At 39.4% G+C, this 23,274-nt stretch overlaps 1 protein-coding gene across 2 annotated transcripts in view; it reads right to left on the minus strand.

Moving 5' to 3' along the window:
* TAFA2 (TAFA chemokine like family member 2) overlaps positions 1 to 23,274 on the minus strand; it is a 192,107-nt gene that overhangs the window by 16,561 nt on the left and 152,272 nt on the right. For both annotated transcript variants that reach the window (XR_005828195.1, XM_040596625.1), the window contains exons 3-4: positions 8,834 to 8,986; positions 7,686 to 7,810 (exon numbers count right to left, since the gene is read on the minus strand). Coding sequence is in view for 1 of the 2 variants with exons in the window: in XM_040596625.1 (XP_040452559.1) it covers positions 7,686 to 7,810; positions 8,834 to 8,986 (278 nt within the window). In the remaining variant the exon portion in view is untranslated. The remainder of the gene's footprint in view (positions 1 to 7,685; positions 7,811 to 8,833; positions 8,987 to 23,274) is intronic.

The following is a 23,274-nucleotide window of genomic DNA, read 5'->3' on the forward strand; positions in this document are numbered from 1 at the left end:
ACTTATTGCTATTTTAATAACAGATTAGATACAGTTGGGTCTCTAAGTTAGCAATGAGAAACATGCTGAGACAGCTGCAGATTTCTCCTGGTGACAGATTAGCCAAAGGCATGGAAAGAGATACCATAGCAACAAGGAGGCTGTCACAAGTACAATCACTTTTCCATGGGTAATATTTTGCCACAGTCTGTGCACTTATATTGTAATCACATCCTTTTTATGAACCACGAGGTATTCCTAGTCACTGTATTATTTCTGTAAATCTTCATCTGAAATTAAGGTAGAAGGTGAGGAGTCTGTAGACAGAGGCTCTGAAGTGAGGCAGGGGAATAGAACAGTTTCACAGTGATGTTGTTTTTTACTTTACTCATACAGCCCCTTAAATAATACTAGGAAAAGCAATTCCTGTCATTATTTTACTACTAAAACATGACAGATCATTGATTTACCCTGTAAGTATTTAATATTTCACAGTGTTCAAAGCAAAAAGGAAATTGTTTCATGTGATGGAAGTTAGTAGCAGTTTTACACTGAAAAAATGTCATGTGAGAAATACGTTGCCTTATTAGCACTGACTGACCACAACTACCACATGTCTGGCCTATCGGAAACATCCTAGAAAAACCTATACACAATATTTATATGATGAATTTCTGCTTTTTCTAATTATGTGTCATTACTACTGCTGTTTTTTAAAAGCCTGGAGGACGAAAAGGAGGAAAGACATGAGGGAAGAGGCTACCACCATGGCAATATTTCTTTTCAACTCTGGCAGAAAAAAACCAGCAGTACTTATTCCATTTCCCACCCTCTGCTGCTGCTGAAGAGCCTGTGCATCTGCTGCTCACCCGGAGAAGCACAGATGAACTAACATAGCTGCATTGCTAACACTGATGTCAGGCTCAGCTACAAGAAAAATGCCATTTTCTTCTCATATCCAGGGACACATTTTAGCTCTCTTGTATTATGTTCTCTTACTCAAGCAGTGGTTATGACAGCACTGGTAGTAGTAGAGTCACCACTAACGCTGCCTCCAGATACTGGGAATCTCAGTAGCCTGCTGCAAAGTATTAGTATGCAAAGGTACCTAACAAAGGTCCTTTCACTCTGTGCTGAAAGGCTTATGAACAGCATATTTTATAAATTCAACTATAAATAAAATTACTGCCTCTCCTTTCAGCAGCTGTAATTAATTTAGAAACAGTCCAGCATCTGCGAGTGAGAAAGATGAGATAGAAAATGTAAGCAGTATTTATAGATAGCAGCAGAACTACATTGATTCATGGTTGAATGCATGTAGTGAACAACATTTGGCTTCACATGCAGCCAGTTGGTGTGTTTGGATGGTACACTTTCTCCTCTTCCAAGGATGTTATTCAATTTCCAGTTTCTTTTAAGCTCTGGATGCCATAATGTAAAATTAGATTAAATGGAATATTACAAATATCTGACTTCAGGCTCTCTCCAATATTGTTTTGGAATGTAGATAAACACTCTCAGTATGGATTTCTCTCCATCCTGGCAATATTTCTGTTCTTTTCACACTAGTCGTCTATCTCTGGTATTGATTTGGAAAGCAGATTTGGATTTGGAATGTAGATAAATATACTCAATATGGATTTCTTTTTGGCCCTGTAATATTTCTCTTTTATTTCTCTCTGTCCTTGTAATATTTTTTTTGCAGTACTCTATTTCTAATATTAGTTTGGCATACAGTTACATAGTAATATATTAGATATTGATTTCTTTCTGTTCTGCAGTGTGCTTTTATCAACATATTAAAAATAATAGCCAGTTTTCAGAGCAACAATTGCAGTTCCTTCTGCCCCTTATAAAAGTGTGGGTGCTTAGCTATTCTAGAAACTGGATGCTCATTTCCAAAATATGGCCATTCATGACCTGTCTGAAAATACTACTTTCACTTGTTTATAGGAAAACGTTCACCTTCAGCTTCTAGAGATTTTCAGAGGTTAATAATAAATACTTGCTATGCATTACATCTAAACTTTTTCATTAATTTATATTATTAGTATTAGTATTATTAGTAGTATTATACCAACAAGTCAACTGTACACAGACATGCACTGGTTGCAATTTTTGCTGAATAATAGGTACTGGACATGTTGCTTATCATAGTATAATTCACTGATTTTGATCATCACTGTGTATCTTCAGAACATTAACATTTTGAAGCTTCTCTTATACTATATTGCATTTGATAGTGGTCAAAGTCCAAAGCTTCCCTAACTGACAAAGAATGGAGGGCTTTTTTGATCATCTTCCTACTGAAAACCACATCAAAAAGACTAAAGTCTCCAAGCCAGCTTCTTCCTTTTCAACATTAAGTGAATGTTAGGCACTAAGCTAGTCATCATAGCTCTCCTTTAGAGTTATTAGGGAGACTTAAGCACCTCCAGAAGATAATTAATCTGACTTATCTTGGGATAAAATTAATTGCCCTCTGGAATTGAGTAATTCTCTCCAATACTAAAAAGACAGCCTAGAACTTAAGCTAGTCACCTCACTCTAGACAGTCCTAACCCAAGAAAAGTCAAGTAAATTCCACTACATATATTTTAACCAGAACTTAGTACTTAGCGTTAAACTATGCCTCATTCCACAAGCAGTTCTACCAAATAAAACTAAAAGCTTAAGGACAAGGTACGATTTCATTACTGCCAGTGGTTCAAAGCTGTGCCATGGCAGGTTAGACTGGATATTAGGAAGCATTTCTTCACCAAGAGGGTGATCAAACACTTGAACAGGCTTCCTAGAGAGGCAGTCGATGCCCCAAGCCCTCAGTGTTTAAGAGTCATTTGGTCAATGCCCTTATTAACATACTTTAATTTGGTCAGCCCTGAATTGGTGTAGTGGGTTTGCGTGGCAAGGTTTTGATAGAGGGGAGGCTACAGGGGTGGATTCCTTGAGAAGCTACTAGAAGCTTCCCCCACATCTGATAGAGCCAATGCCAGCTGTCTCCAAGATCCGAGTCCATCAGTGGTAACACCTCTGGGATAACATTTAAGAAAAGGAAAAAAAACCTGCACAACAAATTGCAGCTGGAGAGAGGAGTGAGACCGTGTGAGAGGAGCATCCCTGCAGCCCCCCAGGCCGGTGCAGACGGAGGGGCAGGGGGGGCTCCAGGCCCGGAGCAGAGGTTCCCCGGCAGCCCCTGGGGAAGCCCCTGGTGAGGCAGGCTGTGCCCCTCAGCCCATGGAGGGTAACGGTGGGGCAGATCCCCACCTGCAGCCCCTGGGGACCCCACGCCACAGCAGGGGGTGCCCGAAGGGGGCTGCGGATGCCCAAAGGAGGCTGTGACCCTGTGGGGAGCCCATATTGAAGCAGGTCTGCTGGCAGGGCTTGTGACCCCACAGGGGACCCAGGCTGGAGCAGCCTGCGCCTGAAGGGCTGTGCCCTGTGGGAGGGACCCATGCTGGAGCAGGGGAAGAGTGTGAGGGGGAGGGAGCAGCAGAGATGTGAGATGAACTGACCGTAACCCCCATTCCCCATCACCTTGCACTGTTCAGGGGGAGGAGGTCGAGAAATCAGGAGTGAAGTTGAGCCTGGGAAGAAGGGAGGCGGGGGGAAGGTGGGTTTTTTTAAGTTTTGGGTTTATTTCTCATTAACTTCCTCTGACTTGAATGGTAATAAATTAAACTAATTTCCCCAAGTCTGTTTCACCCATGATGGTAGTTAGTGAGTGATCTCCCTGTCCTTATCTCAACTCGTGAGTTTTTTGTTATATTTTCTCTCCTCTGTCCATTTGAGGCGGGGAGTGATAGAGCAGTTTTGGTGGGCAGCTGGTGTCCAGCCAGGGTTAAATGACCACAACTGGTCAGGCAGTTGGACTAGATGATTGCTGTAGGTTCCTTCTAAAGGGTATAGTCTATTCTATCCCATTTCACATGAAAAATATCAATGCATATTTCCCTACATCTTCATAAAATATCAGCCCAGGGACATTCCCCTCTCCCTGGCACAAGTGTGCACTTCTTCAGTCATGTCACAGCTCCAGGATCTCAAGATGAGACCCAGAATGCATGACTTTACCCGTGTTCCTCTGCTCTAGTATCTGCTGGAAATACACATGGGTTTATGGGCTGCCCAGGAGCTCCAAGCTAGTCTCAGGGTGGATGCCTGGGGAACTGGGACCACAGGAGGCATTGCAGCATGCACTTTCATATAGGTTACATGCAGCTTCTGGTGCTTTTGTTTAAAGTCAGTCTCTATTATAAAGACAGAGGGCAGTGTACTGTTCTTAAAAATACAAGGAAAGCCCGGCATCTAGATCTGCCCCTAAAAAAAAAACTATCCAGAGACCTCTGGTGCAGAATACACCCCATAACTAAGAGAAATGTGAAATTATTTCTCATCAGCAATTATCTGACCGCAAAATGTTGTTTTCCAGTCTTTTTAATGGGCTCCTTTGTTTAATATAAACTCACAGCATTTTTAAAATGTCATTGTAAATTTTATATATAATACTGCTATATTTTTTATTTTTCAACTGGTGGGAAAATTCCTGTGTTTTAAACACACATTTTCCTTATTTTGCAAAAAGAAAAGGAAACACAACCAAGAGAGCTTTTTGAATGAAAACAGTTATATCAGAAAAAGGCTGTAAGAAGAAAAAATATTTCAAAGGTAAAAAAAATAATCTTTGGATTTTCTCCTTTTGTAACACTTTTGTCATCATTTAAAGAGGGCAATGTGGCAAATTTTTTTGTGTGTTTATTTATTTATCAGAACACTGAAGCTAGTCAGATAGAAAAAAAAAATCAATTCCTTCCTCTCACAAGTTTCTCAGTCTGGAGGAGAATGCCACAATGTGCCTGCTAGATCTCAGCTATGCGCTAATCTCAGCTAATTTTATAATGCTCCTATGTGTTTCTGAACATCCTTTTGTTGTGGTGTAATGCTCAGGAAGGCAAAACACGCACTTCTTATATGAAGTCAAAGAAATTACTGTTTTAGCTAAATTGTCATTGCCTTTTCTCCCCTTCCTCTCCTGCAGGCTACACAGACCCATAACAATCAATTCTAAACCAGCACAAGTTAACTCAGGACTTAGTTTATTTATACACACTTCCCCCGCCATACTCATTCCTCTTCCATGGTGAACTCCTAATGTCAGCCCTCTCCCACTAATATGCAGACAAACTAGGAAAAAGAGTCTAACATTTCCATAATACCTGGTTTTGCATTATGAAGATAAATAATTTCCACCTGTTTTCTTCACATTTTAATTCTGAGTACCACAATATTCATGCTATTTCTAATTCATTATTCATGTGTTACATTACTAGATTGCCATATCTGAAAAAAAATAATGCAAAACCTCAAGTAGACCACATTTTTAAAAATCAATTCCTTTTCTGCCATTATTCACTTGGCCTTTTGCTTAGTGACTGATACCATAACTATTAAGAAGTTGCTGTCATCATTTCTTTCAATAGTGTAATTAAATATGCTAACAGAGGTGGACAAGCAAAATACCTCCCTCCTTCACTGGTTTTATCTCTAACATAACGCTTAACTAATCACAGCTCGAGATGTGTAAACACAGATGCTGCTTTTGAACTGGGTATCCTGCAGAAGAGAAGAGCGCACTTCAGTAGTCAGTTGGTTAGGCTTTTTGTATATGAAGGAGGCAAACTTACACAAAATGTTTAGAGTTGAATATAGACTTCCTTAGGCCTTTCAGGAAAGCCTTCACAAGGCTTTTCTGCAACAGACTTAAATCACCCAAGCTGTTCAGTTCCCTTTGTTTCTTTATGCTTTTACATTATACATGATAATCACATAAGGGTTATTTCATTTGACAATCAGAAACTTATTATTCATGACTTCTTAATACTGACTCTTTGTACAGTTCTTTTTATGTTTCTCACAAAAATGGCATTTTGAAGACACAGAGCACTTTAGAATTTTTCCTTTTATTTATATACACTTCAGGGAGCAGAAAGAGGAGCTACAAAAATATTGCAGTCACTACATATTAGGGAAAAGTACTTGCTTTTTGATAATAAGCTGCTCTCTTAGCACACAGAATCCTTCACATTTCCAAAAGCAATGTATATTTTTCTGGGCATCAGAATGATGTCTGTTAAAATCTCAGCCCCCTGCATCTGGAAAGATAAAGACCTTCATTCACCTGCCACCTGGTTTCAAAGAAATCTCCTCAAGGCAATTCCAATTGATATCTCCCTGTTTTGTGACCTCTTTTTTCCTACAGAAAGGTAATCCAGACCCACGTTTTTACTTGCAAATAAACACTCACAGTTAATACAAAACAGCACGCATTCTTTAAGACTAACAGTGCCATGCAGAAGTAGCCAGGACAAACTTCAAAACACACAGACACACATAATTATTTTTCTATTTCTATTACTATTACTAATTTCTATCTAATTCCTTCCGTTTACATTACAAACGCACACACAATTTACATGTATATCATCAGACTTGCATTGGCATGTACAAAGTGTGGGCAGCATTGAAGCAAGGTCAGCTTCAGAAAAAAACACATTTGAAAGAGGGTTTAGGAGTGGAATTGTGTATCAAACATTTAGGAAGTGTCCTTCCTTCAAAGAATGTCAAAACATTTTAAAGACATGTACATACAGAAACTGAGACATGTAGAGCTTTTTGTGGAACAGAAGGAATATAATTCAGTTAGCACACACTATATTTCACTACAACCAAGGTGTCCCAGCAATTTAGTGCCTATTCAAGGCAGATTTCTGTCAAACGACATGGACACTCAAATACCTGTGTAAAGTAAACGTCACCCTAGCAAATTATGGTCTGACACTACAATCACTAAATACTTAAAAGCAAAACTGGTCATCAGTATGTGTGGTGGAGTGTAGAGGTGAAGGTGTTTATGTTAACATGCATGCACGTGTATCTTCAGAGTGCATTTTAATCTGTTTTATGTTGATGAAGAACTGTGTTGACCCTATAGAGATACAACCCTGTAGTTTTAGGAAGTTTGAGTGAGTGCTTAACACTTACCTGAATAATTTGTTATTCTTCTATTTCTCTTAGCCACTAAAAAGCAGAGATGACAGCACTTTTGTTTTCAAGCATTGTATATGATGAATGTTAGAGGTATTTCTGTTAATGTAATTTTGAATCAATAATATAAAAAGTGTCAAATGGAGGAAAGGAACTCACTGAAATTCTGTCAAAATTCTTTAGTAAATACCAGTCATACAAGATGGAAAGAACCAGAAGATCATACTGTAATGACACATCAAATGCTTACCATACTCAGGAGTTTCTACGGGGAAACACTGTAATTCCATGTTATTGATAAAAATGCACTTTGCTACCCTGTGAATGAAGAGCCTAGCTGAGTGTATAGACTGTGCGACTGGTTTCAGGGAGAAATACATATCAGATTATAATACATTTGATCATTACTGGTAGTTGAAGAAGGGTTCAAGTCTACTATCTCCACTGCTTACCTGAGAAGGTGTGGCACACTGCTTACCGTGTTCAACCAATTGCAAAGTATGCTGAGAAAAGTGTGCAGGACCAGGAAGTCCAATCCCAGTATGAATCTCTTCCCGCACATCTTTAGTCTTCTCAACTTGTGTCTTCCATGTGCACTCAATTTCCTGTGCACTTTTTTTTTTTTTTTACTTGTTGGTAACATGTCAGGTTGGTATCATACCTACCCTAGTTGTTTTCACTTTATTCCCAGAGGAACAGCTCCATCCCTTACGATCTGGAAGAACTTTACATTCCTCCCCTTCAAGACATGGTTGCATGTGGCACCACCATTTCTGCTCCACTATTGAAGCTACAAGAGAGGAAAACAAACACTTGTGCACGTACACTTTAATATGTCATTATGTTGCAACATTTCTTCTGTTTTCCAGGAGAATGTTAGAAATACATTGACTGACAGCTGGGCTGTTATTTTCAGCCAGCTCAGAACCTTCATAAGAAATTAGATGTAAATTGTGCAAGATGCTATGTGCTTCAAAGTCAACCTCTTTACTGTGGTTTTATTCTAATTTACTGCAGTTCAGGAACTAATTTCATAGCATTTCTTTCCAACCCTCATATCTTATTCTTCAGCCAGATTTCAAAGTTTTAAGTAGAACCTCTTCTTTCGACTTAGTATATTTTGTCTGATCTACTATGTAGTCTAGCATAGCCTGATTAAATTTATTCCCCAGTGATGACATATTTACAGCTTTTCTGACAGTCAACAACATATCAACAGTAAAGAGATCATGTAAAGGGTGAATCCATCCTGCACCTCCTTCAGAGAAAGAGATGTGAAAAATGAGCTAGTATTTCCCAAATAAAACATATGAGCCTATGCCAGATTTGTTAAGTAAAACATTAATATTGCACTGTGAACAGGAAAAATAGTGTTGTTCTAAAAAGACTAAAAAACAGCCAGAACTGTGTTGTTTGCTTGTTTGTTAGTGTACGATAAAAAAAAATAATAATAAAATGTAAGACTGCAGCACATGAAAATTATATGCTCATGTAGATTTTGCATAAACACTTTAATTAACTGAATTTCATACAGCTCTGAGGACACTCTGCCAGTCAGATGAAATCTAACTTCTCAAGAGGTCTCTTTCACTGCCATCTAATAATTTTGCTTGGCATTTCCACAGAGTAAAGCAAATAATTCATTATTCTCATCTTCCTCCTATTCACCTTGGGCATGCCCTTCAAAATTCAGGAGCTTTCCTACTCTTATTTTAAATAGTTAACTGTAATGGAGTGGTTCTCATTGCTAACTTTAAGCAAGCAAACCCCTCTAGGAACATGCAACAAAAGGAAGCAATAGTGGTAGTCGCACCATCAACACAAGAAGGAGCTGCCCGGGTGGTACCTGCTACCTGCCCAGGGAAGCAGGAGCACTTCACTGTCTGTGATCTTTCTTCTATCTTGTTCTTATTGCAACATCTGTGGAGTGCCACCACTTCACACGTCCCAGTTTTAACATGGTGAGCTGTGAAAATAAGATGAGCAATTTGATAACATTCTGAGGTAGCATCATACTGTTTGGGTTTTTTTAAAAAAATTAGAAATGCATTGAACTTGGCTCTATAAGGCAATCTGCTATGTATGAAACTAGAATTATAATGGTACTAACACTAGAATGTAAAGTTGATTTATTTTCCAAATGTAGTATAACCATGTCAGAGAGAAAACAGTGGCTAAAGAAGAAAAATTGGAGAAGGCTACATACACAACTGTTCCAGTGAAGCAGGAAGCAGAAACATTACAAAACTAAGCTAGAAACTATATTAATTTCTGGACTTTCATAAACAGCTGTGTATCTTTACCAAGATTTTTTTTTTCCCCTAAGGGAGAAACTTTGAAATGGAAGTGTATCAGTGTTAAAATACCCATACATGCATATGTTTTCAGAATCTGTCTCCAGACTTTATGTCCAGGGTGGATGCAGTTTTTGGAATGATATCCCAAAACCTTCCTACAGATGGACAGAGAAGAACCAGCAGGATACAGGGACAGCCCTCAAACAAAACCCCAAAATAAAATCTACTAAGGAATCACATTTAAAATCTCTCTGCCTGGCAGAGCAAAGTAAGCCTGGGAACATGGGGAATCAAATTTTTCAAACGCGGGAGGCAACAGGATAATCTTCATTATCCCATATCCAGTACCCATCACCCCTACCCATGCTGCTCTAACTGATCACTAGAATGATGCTACTGGAGTCCTATGAGAGGGCCAATTTGGTAAGGGGGGAGCAACCAAACTACCCTTTCTGGTTCAGCAGCCAGTTAACAAAGGATCTGGAGTTCAGAAAAAAGTCGTTTTAATGGAACCTTCAGTGGTTACTGATACAAGATCAGATATTTCTGGGGATAGTTCGTTTCCATCAGAAGGAAGAGAGAACGAAATCTGAACTTTTAGCTGGTATTAACCTACAACCTTGTACAGGGACAAATATTAATTATGCAAAGCAGTATGTGTTTTAACAGTATCCTTAAGTTCTCTATTTCTGCTGCTTTTTAACTTTTTGTATGCTTAATGCAAAGCCTATGTACTGAATGCTTCAGCTACCTTTCATGTCCCTAATGGCAACAATAAATGAGAGCTTCCATGAAACAAAGGCCGTACTGACAGGCTTTCAGGAGCCCAACATTGATCTCTGGATCCACTCAGTTGTTATTGCACAGAATCAGCTCCCAAAAGGCTTCAAGAAGGAGCACAGACTTGATGTAGGCTATGGACTCCAAGAACGTGCCTAGAGGCAAAAGCCACAGGCAGCAATTAGACCCTGGGTCTTCATCAACAAAACATAAACTACTAAACATTTCATTCAGCCAATTATGCAATTTTCAGAAGAACAAAGTCCACTGAACAGTCTGTCATCTTTGTCATCACTCACTGCATCATATTAGTTAGTCAGGTTAGATTATACTCCACCACATCATGCTGTACTACAGCTGAAATGATATAACACAACGCAAACAATTAACCCATGATCCATCATATTGTCATACAGTGAAATGTTACATATAAATGAGAAATCTAGGGGGAAATCTCTCTTTTTTTGCATAAAAATGCTTTTTTTTTAAATTATGTATCATTTTTAACTCAATAGAGGATGAGGAAAGCAATTCATACTATCTGCCCAAATTTTGCAGTCTCTGATATTTTCATACCTTCGATGCTGAGCAAATATTTTTACAGCTACCAGCACAGTCTGCTGTAAAAATTACTTTTGATTATTTTCCAAACAATTTCACTAGTATATATGCCAATAAACAATTTAAATAAATATGTTCATTTTTCCCAATAAAATGGTTATAAGGCTTTTTATTTGTGAATATGTTAAAAAATTATTATTTTATTATGATTATTAGGTTATATTTCAAATGTATAATATATAGTAGAACAAACATGCTGATTTTGTAAGTTCACATTAATTTTTATTTTGATAGGCAATTACACATCTTATACACATACATACTAACACAAATTCACTTATTTGTATTTTACGAAAGGTACATAAAAATCCGATACTGAATCTACAAAAGAAAGTAAATCTAGTGCTAGGATGTGAACTTAGTCCCACTTTCTTGACTATATTTTTCTCTATATTGTATTTTTCACTATATTAGTTTTCAGTCCTTATTTGTATTCTGATGTGTATGACTGATCCTGAAATCTTGTCTCCTTGCTCTCTTATTAAATAGATTTACACTGCCCTATCAGGCCTACAGAAATGCCATAATATACCTGCTAAGAGAAAAAAAAAGTACAATGTGCACCAACAGCCATCTGAAATGGAAGCCAGTTAAGAGAGCTGCTGTAAAATTCTGTGAGATAAATGTTCATACTGAAACAAAACTTTTGAAAGACTTGTTTTGTAATAATTAGGGAAAGAAAATCAGGCATTTTAGGGCTTTTATGGAAAATGAGTGTAATTAAATGAAATGGTCACTTACATTCATATACAATACAGAAAAGCATTTCAAAGGGGGAAAAGATACATGAAAAATAGGAGAGAACAAAGAATAATCACATACATACTACTAATAGTATTTGGGGAATCTTTCTTAATAAAGCTGCTTTGACATTTTCTAGGTATAAAACCAAAACAACCTAGAAAAGTATACAAAGATATTTCAAACATTGAAAATCTAGGCCAACCATCTTGTCGACTCTATTTACCATCTAGAGTAAGCAATGAATATTCCTTGAGAGGAAACGTAGGGATTTCAGCTCCTTATGCTATCAAATAATTAAGTTCCAGTGCAGTAAGTACAGTATCTGTCACATTCATGTGAAATGAAAGCCTCTATACAGGAGATAAAGGATTTCCCACAACCTAATACAAATTAACCTCATTAAGCCACTGAACCATTCCACGAAAGGAGGATAGTACTTTAGGAGATTCACGTTTTGGTTTTGTTTCCTTTTCTCCTAGCACAGACTTTAAAGTATGCTGCTTGCTTTGCAGAAAATGTTTGAGGAACTGAGTGTCGTTTCTGGAATCCTACAGAAATTCATTATTCAAAACCACTGCAAACACCCAGTCCTGCATTCTCCGCTAATGCAAGTAATCCTTCCTGAAATCAATGTGAAGGACTGAAGAAAGAGACTCAGAGATATATATGTGTACAGACTGTGAAGTTTGATGATTATGCACAACATAATATATGTTTATATTATGTTCCAGAAGATATAGCACCATTATAAGAGCATAACTTGGAAAACAGACATAACCATATCTCACCCATTAATGGTATATCCTGTAATTAACCTGCCACTTTTACAGCATTTTTCATGTAGTGAAATCATCAATAACTATCTCATAAATCAATATGATATTGGTACACCAAAAGCTAAAGTGTTCATAACCATTTTTCTGGGGAAAACAAAGCTAAGTAATTATTATTCTTCATTTTACATAAAATTGAATGCACTTAAAGAGTGTGTTTAAACATACACAGCAAAGACCTTTAAATGTATGTAAATTCTACCTGTTCTTGTTCCTTCATGGCAACTTCAAATTTCTTTCCTTCAGGTGAATGAAATTTCAGTCATATTTGCACAGTGCACCTGGCACTAAGTTTGGCTCCTACTCCTCTACTTCTGTTGGAAGTTTCTTCCAGGTCAGAAGGCAAGTTACTGTTCAAGGTTATTATTTTTCAGCTCACAAATATGAAAATAAGGTATTTAGCACAGATGCCGTGTTATACACAAACCTAGCATCAAATCAAGGAACATCTTCTGAATTCCACTGTTTGTTATGATCACCATTTCCTAGCTGCACCACTTAAACATTCATGTTCGGTTCTGACACCCATATATGCTCAGCTATCTGAATCTTTTATTTCCTGAAAGTCACACAGGTCATGCATTCACACAGACACTGGCCATTATCAAAGAGGAAGAAATCATGTTGCCGTGGGCTAGATGAAATAAACTCCGTCTGCAGGTTCCCCATCATTGCAGTAGCCACGTACAAACTGAAAAAAAAAGCCATCACGAAGGTTCTCTGCAAAGACACTGGCACAACTGGGTGATACAGCTAAACCCAGCTAACCACTAACAGCCACTGGAAGGAAAAGAAGATCCTTCATCCCTTTTTCCTCACTCTTTCATCCCTTGCTTGCGTGAACACTGTCATTTGACAGTGATGACTGAACAATAGGGATTTAGACCAGCAGAAAAAGATCCCCTTTTTTTGTAGGGATAGTTCGCTACCAGTTTAGCTCCTAGAACTGGGTGCAGAGACTACTGAGAAGCAGTTTCAGCCATAGGGAAGCATCAGGAGCAGGCAGCCATGGAAACACGATCACCTCCTCCTGTGGAAACCAGTTCCTATATTGGCTTACAGACACTGCAGCTCTGCACTCTTACACAAAATAAATGTATCTTATTTTATTCTATTTCAGGTAATTCCTCTGAGGTCAGACAGACTATGTAAAGTGTGCAAAGCTTTGTTTGTTTGTGTCCGTGGTTTTTAAAGTTCCCCCTCAAAAAACAAACAAACAAACAAACAAAAAAAAACAAAACAAGAAGCAACAGATCAGCAATAAGGAGAGGAATGGAAATGTCTCTTAGCCATGAGTTTCAATCACTCTTAGCCACGAGTTTCAATCCATATTGCATCTAATATGATACAAAATTTGGCCTTTTTGCCATCTTGGGTATAATCAGGAAGACATCCCGTATGAAATACTACAGTGACCCAGTCTTTCAAAGTAGGCACATAAGCAGTCTTCATTCATGTAAACCATATCCACATGAGTAATTGCATTAAGGACTATAATGGAACTACTTCTTTTAATAATCATCTGCAAGGAAAAACAAACAATATTTCAGCAGATACCAGCCTGCTTCATCTGTTTCCTTGAGTGATTAGTCACTATTCTAAGCCACAATACTCAAACAAGTGTGTGAGGAGGGGTTATTGTTATCAGGAAAAGAAATAAAATTAGTGGTTATAATGTACCATTTTCCAGATTGGGCTCTAAATCACAGTCCTGCTCTTAAGTGACTAGGAAAAAAGTGGGTTTTCTTGTTCATGTAGTCTATTTGCTTTGTTCATACTGATTGACATGGAAAACAAATGTAGGTTATCTTTCTGCTACACTTCAGCAATTTCAATATGTCATATCAGTCTCAGTGTGTCACTGCAGATAGGAAGGATACAAATAAACCAGCAAAATCTCTCACACACAAAAATGCACACACACAGTATTTTTGCATATTTTCAATAGTTTAATAAGTGTTAGAAGCTGCCACATCTAAGCAACAAAACCTTATGCAACCACAGCTAAGCCACAATTTTCATCTAAGCTTTCTCTGTTTAAACATCAAAGATACATGAAAAAGAAATATATTGTCCAGTTCCTTCATTCAATTAATTTCAATATTTTCCAATATATTCTTTTTATATGCACCTAACAGCTGGTAGGGAAAAATCTGAATTTAGTTTATTCACAGTCTATCAGCAATGGTGGTGACATTTGCTGCAGATGTGTGATCTAAGAACATAAGCAATGTGAAGCTTTCCATTAAAGCTAAAATCTTTGATTTGACCACTCATTAGCGTAATTGGAAAAAAAGCAGACAAGATTTTGGGAACACAAGCTTCAGTTTGCTTATGTGAAGACAAAAGAAAGCACACCTTCATTTCAGCTCCAAGCACCAGAGGGACAACTGGCAGCACAGACATCCGGAAAAGCTGATGTGTCTGCCATACCAGTCATCATCTCATTACCTCTGGCATGCAGCAAGGCACTGACTCCCAACGAAGCACTGGTAGATACACATTGGCAGGAACCTTACTGAACATGACCTTTAAAGATTGGATTCAAAATTCTTGAAATGAATGGGTTTGGTCTGATCAGTGGTTTTGGATCAGAATTTCTATGATAGAGCTAATTTTTAATTTTTTTTCAATAAAGGGGACATCTGGATTTGCAACTAAGATATTTACTCTGATGATTGTGTACATTGCATCTATTACAATGATTGAAAAAATGATGACATATAGTCTAGATATGTGATTGAAACTTATGATCAATTAAGATTATTAAATCATGTTTTAAACTATCATTACAGTTGTCACGTGTTTTTCATTGAACAGTTCAATTACTAAAAGTACAGTCTCCAAGCAGTGCAAGTACCTTTGAAATCCAGTCAAATTTGGTTACACACTGCACCTAAAAGTAGGCGTCCTTAGAGAGGAGCAAAAAAAATTGTTTTGACATTTTTTTGATTTTGTTTTGTTACAATATTTTCTATTACTGTAACAAACCCAAGGGGTTTTTTTAAATCATAAAAATTGTCAAAACAAAGCAAAATATTTTGGAAAAAAACTATTTAGTATTTTTCTTTTTTTTTCTTCTTTTTTTTTTCCTGTTTGGCCAGTGAACTGAAAAATCAATTACAGACACATCAGTAATCCCTGTGTCCTCAGTGGTGACAAGGCATGCCACATTTGTGGTGCATCTCAGGAAAGGCACTCATGCTGCTGCTTTATTTTCCAGATGACACATAGGGTTGTGCTATAGAATCAGCAGGAAAAAAAAAATTATTCTGCACTATCATTACATTTCACATGGCTACTTAAAAGCTTATTTAGCTATCTATTTCATTGATGCCACACACATTTAAAGCATTCATGTAGTTTGAAAGTAGTGTGCAACTAAAAGCAAATACCAAATCTTACTTTTAAAGAGACAATTTTCTGTAGCAAGGAATACCTAGAACCGAGGATGTACAAAATAACTCTTACCTTAGCACAGCCGTTGGCTAAATACAAAGACCCTGGGGGCCCAGAGGAGCTGCAGAATGCTAATGAGCACCAACAGAGCACCCTGACCTGGTGCTCCCAGCGCCATCCAGGGCAGCAATCAGCCCCTGGCCTCATGGGAAATCCACTGAGATGAGTCAACACAAGAAACTACCTCCCCAGAAAGCCTTGCAGACTCAAGGGACTTATTGCATACAGGGGTCTAGGATCTGTCATCAGGGGAGCAGGATTTTTAGATTGTGTAAAATTTGACATCAGACATTTTGTGGAAACGTATATGACTCATCATGGGATGCTTAGGCCCAGGGACAGGGAATAGGAGGGGGTCAGGATGGACTAGGGAGGCGCAAGCATGATCAATAAAGGGGGCAGGATAAGAGGGGACAGGATAAGCGGGGCCAGTGAAGTATAAACAGCTACACATCAGTACACTCGCCTGGCTGAGCCTCGTGCTCAAACCCTGAAATCTATCCTACATTCTCATTAAATCCCCTTTCTACCATTTTTGTTGGTGAACTCTCTTCTGTGAGCAGGTATGCGTGAATGCTAGGGAAATTTATGTCAGACTAGTTGGTCATAGATTAAGAGATCTGATTACCTGCAGCTGGCGTGGGATCACAGACCTCATGGGCTCATGAATCTGAGCAAAAGCAACTGGCACTATGAGGGCACCTTGGACCAGCTATCAGTCAGACTGTCTAAAACCAGCTATTGGAATGATCCATTTTGCCTATTTGTTTATGTATGTATCTCCCTCCACTAGCAGACTTCAATCCTAATCAGCCAGGGAAGAGGAAAAGGACTGGGCCATCCATTGCATGATTGCTGTATGCATTAATGTGGGTGCCAGAAAAAGCATTTTGTTTCATTTACATTGATCTGCATGGTTGGCTCTGTATGTACTCTGTCTGTTGAGTTTGTGTGTGTCTGTATGTTCATCCATATGTGTTTAAGAAGGATACATGTTCAGCCTCACCATTGGCAAAACCTGGGGATAAGGAGCTGCAGCAGCTTCACAACTACTCAGCTACTGTATTCACCAACCTGTAACACGTGCAAGCACGAGAAATGTTTTGCAAAGGAAACAAAAAAATGAGGGAAGGCAGACACAGCATTTGGCAAAATCACGTTTAACCCTCAACATTTGCTTCTAAGAAATGTACACAGATCGTCAACACGACTCTCTCATAGTAGGTAGGTTACCTGCTAGATCAGCAGATCAATAGCTGTAGAGAGGCACATGCCAAAACACTGCAGCGAGTCAAGCAGAAAAGGTGCCCTGTTTGATGAAAGCAGTCTATCCTATGCCAGAGGCCATGCAGACCTTTTTTTTCTGCTTGATTTGGGTAATGCCATGATGTGGACAACTCCTTCCCATGCAAACACTTCTAACCCCCTACAGACACACCTTATTGACAGGAATTTGAGGTCTTGCTGCTTTCACATTTCCATGCTTTGCACCTCAGCTATAGCTACTAGAAGTCACTCAGTCACCGTAGGCACTGAAAAACTCCAGACAGACAGATCACCCACCATGCTCTGCTTACAGCAGTGGAGAATCAATTTAGCTTACAAGTACGGCATTGCTTTTCATTTCTCTTTTACTCTGATGTCTCTGGCATCTCGGGACAGGTTCCCAGGTGAATTGTTAAACAGCAGAGCTGATTGCTTGGACTGATGATTTTTACAGTGCCACCTGTGGGTAACACATACCCAAAAGATCCTGCTAACTGCAGCCCCCTCCCGCCCAGGCTTCTTGGATTCAATGTGGTGTTTTCTCTCCTGAGAGAAACACTTTAAAATAACAAGAGTAATTCCTGGTAAGTGTTTATTCTGCGGATGTTAGCCCGGCTTCTCTCCTTGGGCTGCCTCTACCATGCAATTAACCGGTGAGTCCACTTGGGTGAAGGATAGTAAGCAGAGTTCTTCATATGACAACACTATGCATACAGCATCTCTGGTAGCCTTTAAAAACAAAGCTAATGAATGGTTTGCCACAGTCACATTGCCAAGCATACTTTTCTGCACAGTGCCAAAGAAAAATCTCATCCATCAGCTTGTCTGCCAGCCACCAGTTATAGCCATCTGTGTGGGAAGACTTTTTCCTTTTTGGAAAAAAATCAAGGAAAACTACAATGTAAGCACTCCCCCGAGAAGAGCTCACTAATGACCCTGTGAGATCAAGCCTCACATATTCCCCTAGCAAAACCAATGCACTGAAATGGACTGAAGGACTGAGTTATCTCCACTAAGAAAGAAAAAGACTTAGTGAAATAACATAGCAAGCTGGCACGGTCCCAGCTGGCCACACAATCTTTACAAACATAAAACCACAGATGGAGCACTTCATGTAGGATCTCTTGGACCTGCAGAGCTCACAGCCATCTGATTTTATCCTCCTGGCCGTTACTGAGGCTAATTTTATTCAATCAGTCCTTTGGCAGGAGTGAGCCAGCCTTAGTCAAATAAGCTTATCTCCTCTCTCACAAATGTCAGAGACTTTTTATGGCAATGGCTACAAATGATGCCTTCACACCAAACTTTTAGCCAAAGACACAGGAACTCAAAACACAACTAATTTTCAGGTAGCCTGAAGGATAATTTCCTTTTCTTCATATGACCACCTCTCAGCGTAGAGTGTTATCCTCCCTAGGTCCCGCTTCCAATTTTGAATTCAGATGATCTCTAGGTTCACGAAACCACAGAGGGTTCAGAGACAAGATCACAAGCAGTGATCATTCAGGATCTTACAGCTCTTTATATGTTCACCTGCTGGAAGAGGAGGAGAAGAGCTTTCTGCCGCTTGCCTGGTGCTCACGACAAGCCCAGCTCCCCCACAGCAGCCAGCCCCCCTGTCTCTCCAGCCCCGCTTTCTCTCCAGCCCCCCTGTCTTTCCAGCCCCCCCATCTCTCCAGCCCCCCAGTCTCTCACCTCCTCCCGCCACAGGTGCCCAGGGTGGAGCAGCTCCACCATTCTGCCCGTATGCTGAGCAGAGGCACTGACGAGAGGATGCTGACGGCGGCAAAGGCTGTGTGTTTCCCTAGGGGCCAGAAATGGAGCCGCTTTGCTTTTTGCAGGCAAAACGCTTCCCGCGTTTCCTCTCTATCAGCTGTGGGCCAACACCATCCACAAAACGAGCCTGTGTGGAGCTGGTGGAGAAACACCCAGGGCAAGGCACAGTTTATAAATACTACGGGAAGTCAAAAGCCCCAGTATCTCTGAGGTTGTTACCAAACATGTTGAGCAAATGATATATTAAAGCATGCAGACATTTTGTAAATTAACAGGCTGAGGTTTGAGATTACTAATTATATGATTTCACAGAGAAAAAAGACCAATCCTGCTCTCAGGCACTCAAAAGAACATTCGGCACAAAGACTTTTTATTCTCTCCTACTCTCTCTGTGGGCCTCCTGCCAAATATCTCGACTCAGCAAGAAGCGGTAGCACATGTCTCAGAGCAGCCTTCAGCATCTGACAGAACACAAAAAAGCCCACATTTTTTCCTCAGTCTCAGGGCTTCAGAAGACTGTAGCTTACACAGTTTACGGGGAATACGTTTCCCCTGTTTCCTTAGATGACTCTCATTATTCATTTTCTTTTCTTTCCAGTTGACCCAAACCGTCTCAGGGCACACTGCACTAGATGACAAATTAACGTGTTCTCAGGGACGCATCAGAAACAAAAAAAAAAAGACACAAAAGGTTTTTTTCTACCACCACATATTTGAATGATCCTCTGGCACACAACCCTCACCTGAAGCAGCGTCTTAAAAAAAGTGCTATGTATGGGAGTCTCTATGAAATAGGATTAGTGTAACAAGGTGGAGAGGTAAATTCAATAGTCCTTTTGAACAGCCTGCCTTCAGGCTTCTCGTGGTTATTAGAAAATAGCTCAAGCACCTCAGTGGACTTTACAGGCCACTGCAGACACAGCAGCTGAAACCTAGGGAATGACAACCATGGTTTCCCCAAAGAAGGATGCAGCTGGGTCCCTGTGCTCAATTTCCATCTCAACACACATCTAGCTGCTTATCTGTGATCTCGCTTCCACAATTAATGTTTGTTTTTTTTTTTATTAATTAAGGTGCAGAAACTTATTTAGGTAATAGATCTCAGTAATAAGAAGGTTGATTCATATTCAAGCACCTGAATGTTGCCATGAATTCCATTATCAAAGTATTAATGGTTTATTCCACTTTCATTTTTAAAGAATTATTCTTAGTGTCCCTTATTCACCCTGCACTAAGATTCTTCAAGGTTAGAAAAGCATGCAAAACCCCTCCAAACTGATTTGGAAAATTTTTAGGAAATTCCACCATAAAACGAAGACTAAAGAGAAAGCAATTACTTTCCAAGTAACCAGCACAAAGATGTTTTTCTCAGGTTGAATATGAACATCTCTTGTCTAATATCTGTATTGAAGAACTATTAAGCTAATCAGTCCTAGAATACACATTATAACAGAAGCACTCTGGAACTTATGAAAATTCTGCCAACTTCAAGATTCCCATTGTGCAGAATTTTTCCAAGCATAATATTCAGAATACTGAGTCATTCTATATCCCTCTTCTATACAGAAAGGCAGTTATGTACACCTGTGCACTCTTTCATCTAGAAAAGCTATTTAAATAAATGTATACCATAAGATTGTGAGAATACTTTTTTACATTCATTACATAGATTCATCACATCAATATGTGAAAAAATTTAATATCTTAGCTATAAAAGGCATTTAATTTTTTTAAATTCCACATTTTAAAACCTCGCCAAGATTTTTGCTTTCTTACTTGCTTGGCTGGTTGGCTTGTTTTTTACAGATAAAGTTTTAGTTGGTGTGTCAGTTTCTTTCTTTGGCGGTTTGTCTTGGCTTTGTTTTGCTTTGCTGTATATATCTTCATGACTGGACAGAATGGTATCTCTGTACTAATTTAAAGCTTCTTTAAATCTGTAATGTGTTTTTATAATACATCACATTCCATTCTGCAGCTCTGTAATGCATTTTTACTTAATCTGTTAATTAAACCAAGTTATCAAATACACCTTAAAATATTCCTTCCACAAACTGCAGGCCCACATGCACACCCTTTCTGAAGACTACGTAACCTTTTTTTTCTTTTTCCTTTTCCACCCCTGCCTTCCAGGACTTCCCCACAGTGCTTCAGACTCCCCCGCATGTGTTAAGAGAAACTGTCAGGTGTCCCAGCACACAGCTCACCATCTGAAAGAAAGATCTTAATTTTAAGTTTCAGCTTGCTTCTGTAGAGCCCCAGGCAAGCTCTTTGAAGTACAGAGTCAAGGGAGGAACTTAACTCAGGCCTTTAGAAAAAAACTGCTAACAAGGCACATGTCTAGTCCTGTGAAATCCCCTTTTAGAGTGATCTCCCCTGCTACAACCTTCCCTCTACATTATTGATTCCATATAAATAGCAAGTCTCTAAGCCATGGGCATGATGAATCAATAAGTATCTAGATAGAGTCTATGAATTGAAACTCGATGGCCTGGGAAGAGGCTGTCTATTCTTCAAGAGAGGAAAAGAAAGCACATTTCAACAGGCAAAGCAAAAGAGGAGAAACTGCCAGGAGAGCCATTCAGAGCTGTGCAATCAAGAATATTTTTGCTCAAGGATTCCCAGTAGATAATACTTTCAGATATCTCTTCTTGCTGAAAAGGTATCTTTTAAGATGCTCCTAGCAGACTCCCTGGCACTTCTTTCTGAAAGAACTCTGGTTAATAGAAGCTGTTGATAGGAAACATATATACCACTCTCATTGCTATCCAAGTCAGAAGCTGCAAAAACATCACAGTTCCCAGAACCCTAGAAGCATGCTTTGTAAAAACTGTCGGGTAATGAAAGCATCTGATGTAATTCACACCTTCCAGAGAAACCTATTAAAAACCAAGATATGGTGGGGAAAAGAATTCATAATTATTCAGGGACTTTTTCAGAAAATAAGGACATGGCTTCATGCTTGGAATTTTGCCCTGTATTTCTATGGAAGCTCACACATTGCACCCAGGGATGCAAGGGGCCATGCCAGGCCAGCTCAGGATTCCTTTTCATTACTGCCTGTCCATGAAATAAGCTGGGCACCTTGTGTATCTAGACCCCTGCTGAGACACAGCTTGCTGGGCAACTCTTGGTCATGAGCTTTCCGGAACCATAAAAAGCACACCTGGAGCAGAATGTAAGTAAATTATTAGTAAACTAATTTTACGTTACCCCAGAGAAGTCAAGCCTCCTGCATTGAACTTGAGACTCACAGAGTGACCTAGCAACTGTGCCTCCTGCCATGAAGCAGGAGAAAGGCTACGGTGCTCTGCTGCTGCTGCTGCTGCTGCTGCTGCAAGGGTTGGTGAAGGGGCTGCTGTTCAAGGCAAGCTTCCCATTCTTCACCAGCTGCAGCTCCCACAGCTCCTCCTTGCTGTGCTACTCAACACCCAGATCCATCCTTCCGCAAAAGAGCTGCAGCAATGCTCCCACAGTCACCAGGAATGAGGCACCCTCCAAAGTGTCATATTGGTGCCAGAGACCGCTCATGCCAAAGGGACAGTCTGAAGAGACATCCACAGGTCTCACATCTTTCTCACCATTGTGAAAGGGTGAGTGGAGAAAAGGAGAGGGGTAGGCCCTCAGGGAGCAATGCAAATTAAAAAGTAATGGTCAAATTTTAATTCAAATGTTGCTAATAGGAGTTTGCAAGGAATCACTTAATATATAAGTAAATGACCATGTGCACAGAAAATTATAGCATCCATATACTGGCTGTGTACATTTTTATGGCTCTACATCCTTTCATCTTTTTGCTACTTTAACATAGGGTTTTCCTCTCAAAGGTCAACATTAGAGCCTCATAACTTCAACCCTCATATTGCTCTGAAGAGTGAATTTTAGTTAAATAATGAAAGATCAGCAGATTGAGAAGCCGTTGTTATCTGTGAGCTACTTTATACTCTTTCAAAGTCCCAAGTGCAAAGCTGAATGCCATGTACAATGCATAGTAGTGCAGCGTATTTGTCTCCCAGTGCCTAACAACATGTCAAAAGTGACAACAGACCAGTGGCCATTTATAAATATCCATAGTGCTGTGCCTCTTTTCAAGGTTAGATGAAATCGTTATGGGGAAATAATCAACTTCCCACAATTCCTTAGGAGTATCTACACTGACTCGTGACAAATACTTTTACTGCTTTAGTTCTAAAATGCACACCAAAAAAAAAAAAAAAAAGATGAGCATTAAATAATTGCCCAGGTCCACGGTACTGATATGTTGAGGGAGCCAAGCGTAATGTTCTTTAGCGTGCGGAAGACTGCCACAAAACAAGAATCACCTTCCCCTTCAATTCACCACCTTAAAAGCCAAACAGCAAGGGGATACGCTGTAGGATTTGACAAAACGCCATTCATGAGATACCTTCTCTGATCGCACACACAAATCTAGCGGGAGTTTCATCTTCACAGAGCTCAGAGGCCAGGGAAATCTTGAGAAT

The sequence above is a fragment of the Falco naumanni genome, chromosome 5 (genome assembly GCF_017639655.2).
Source record: "Falco naumanni isolate bFalNau1 chromosome 5, bFalNau1.pat, whole genome shotgun sequence".
Classification (NCBI taxonomy): domain Eukaryota; kingdom Metazoa; phylum Chordata; class Aves; order Falconiformes; family Falconidae; genus Falco; species Falco naumanni.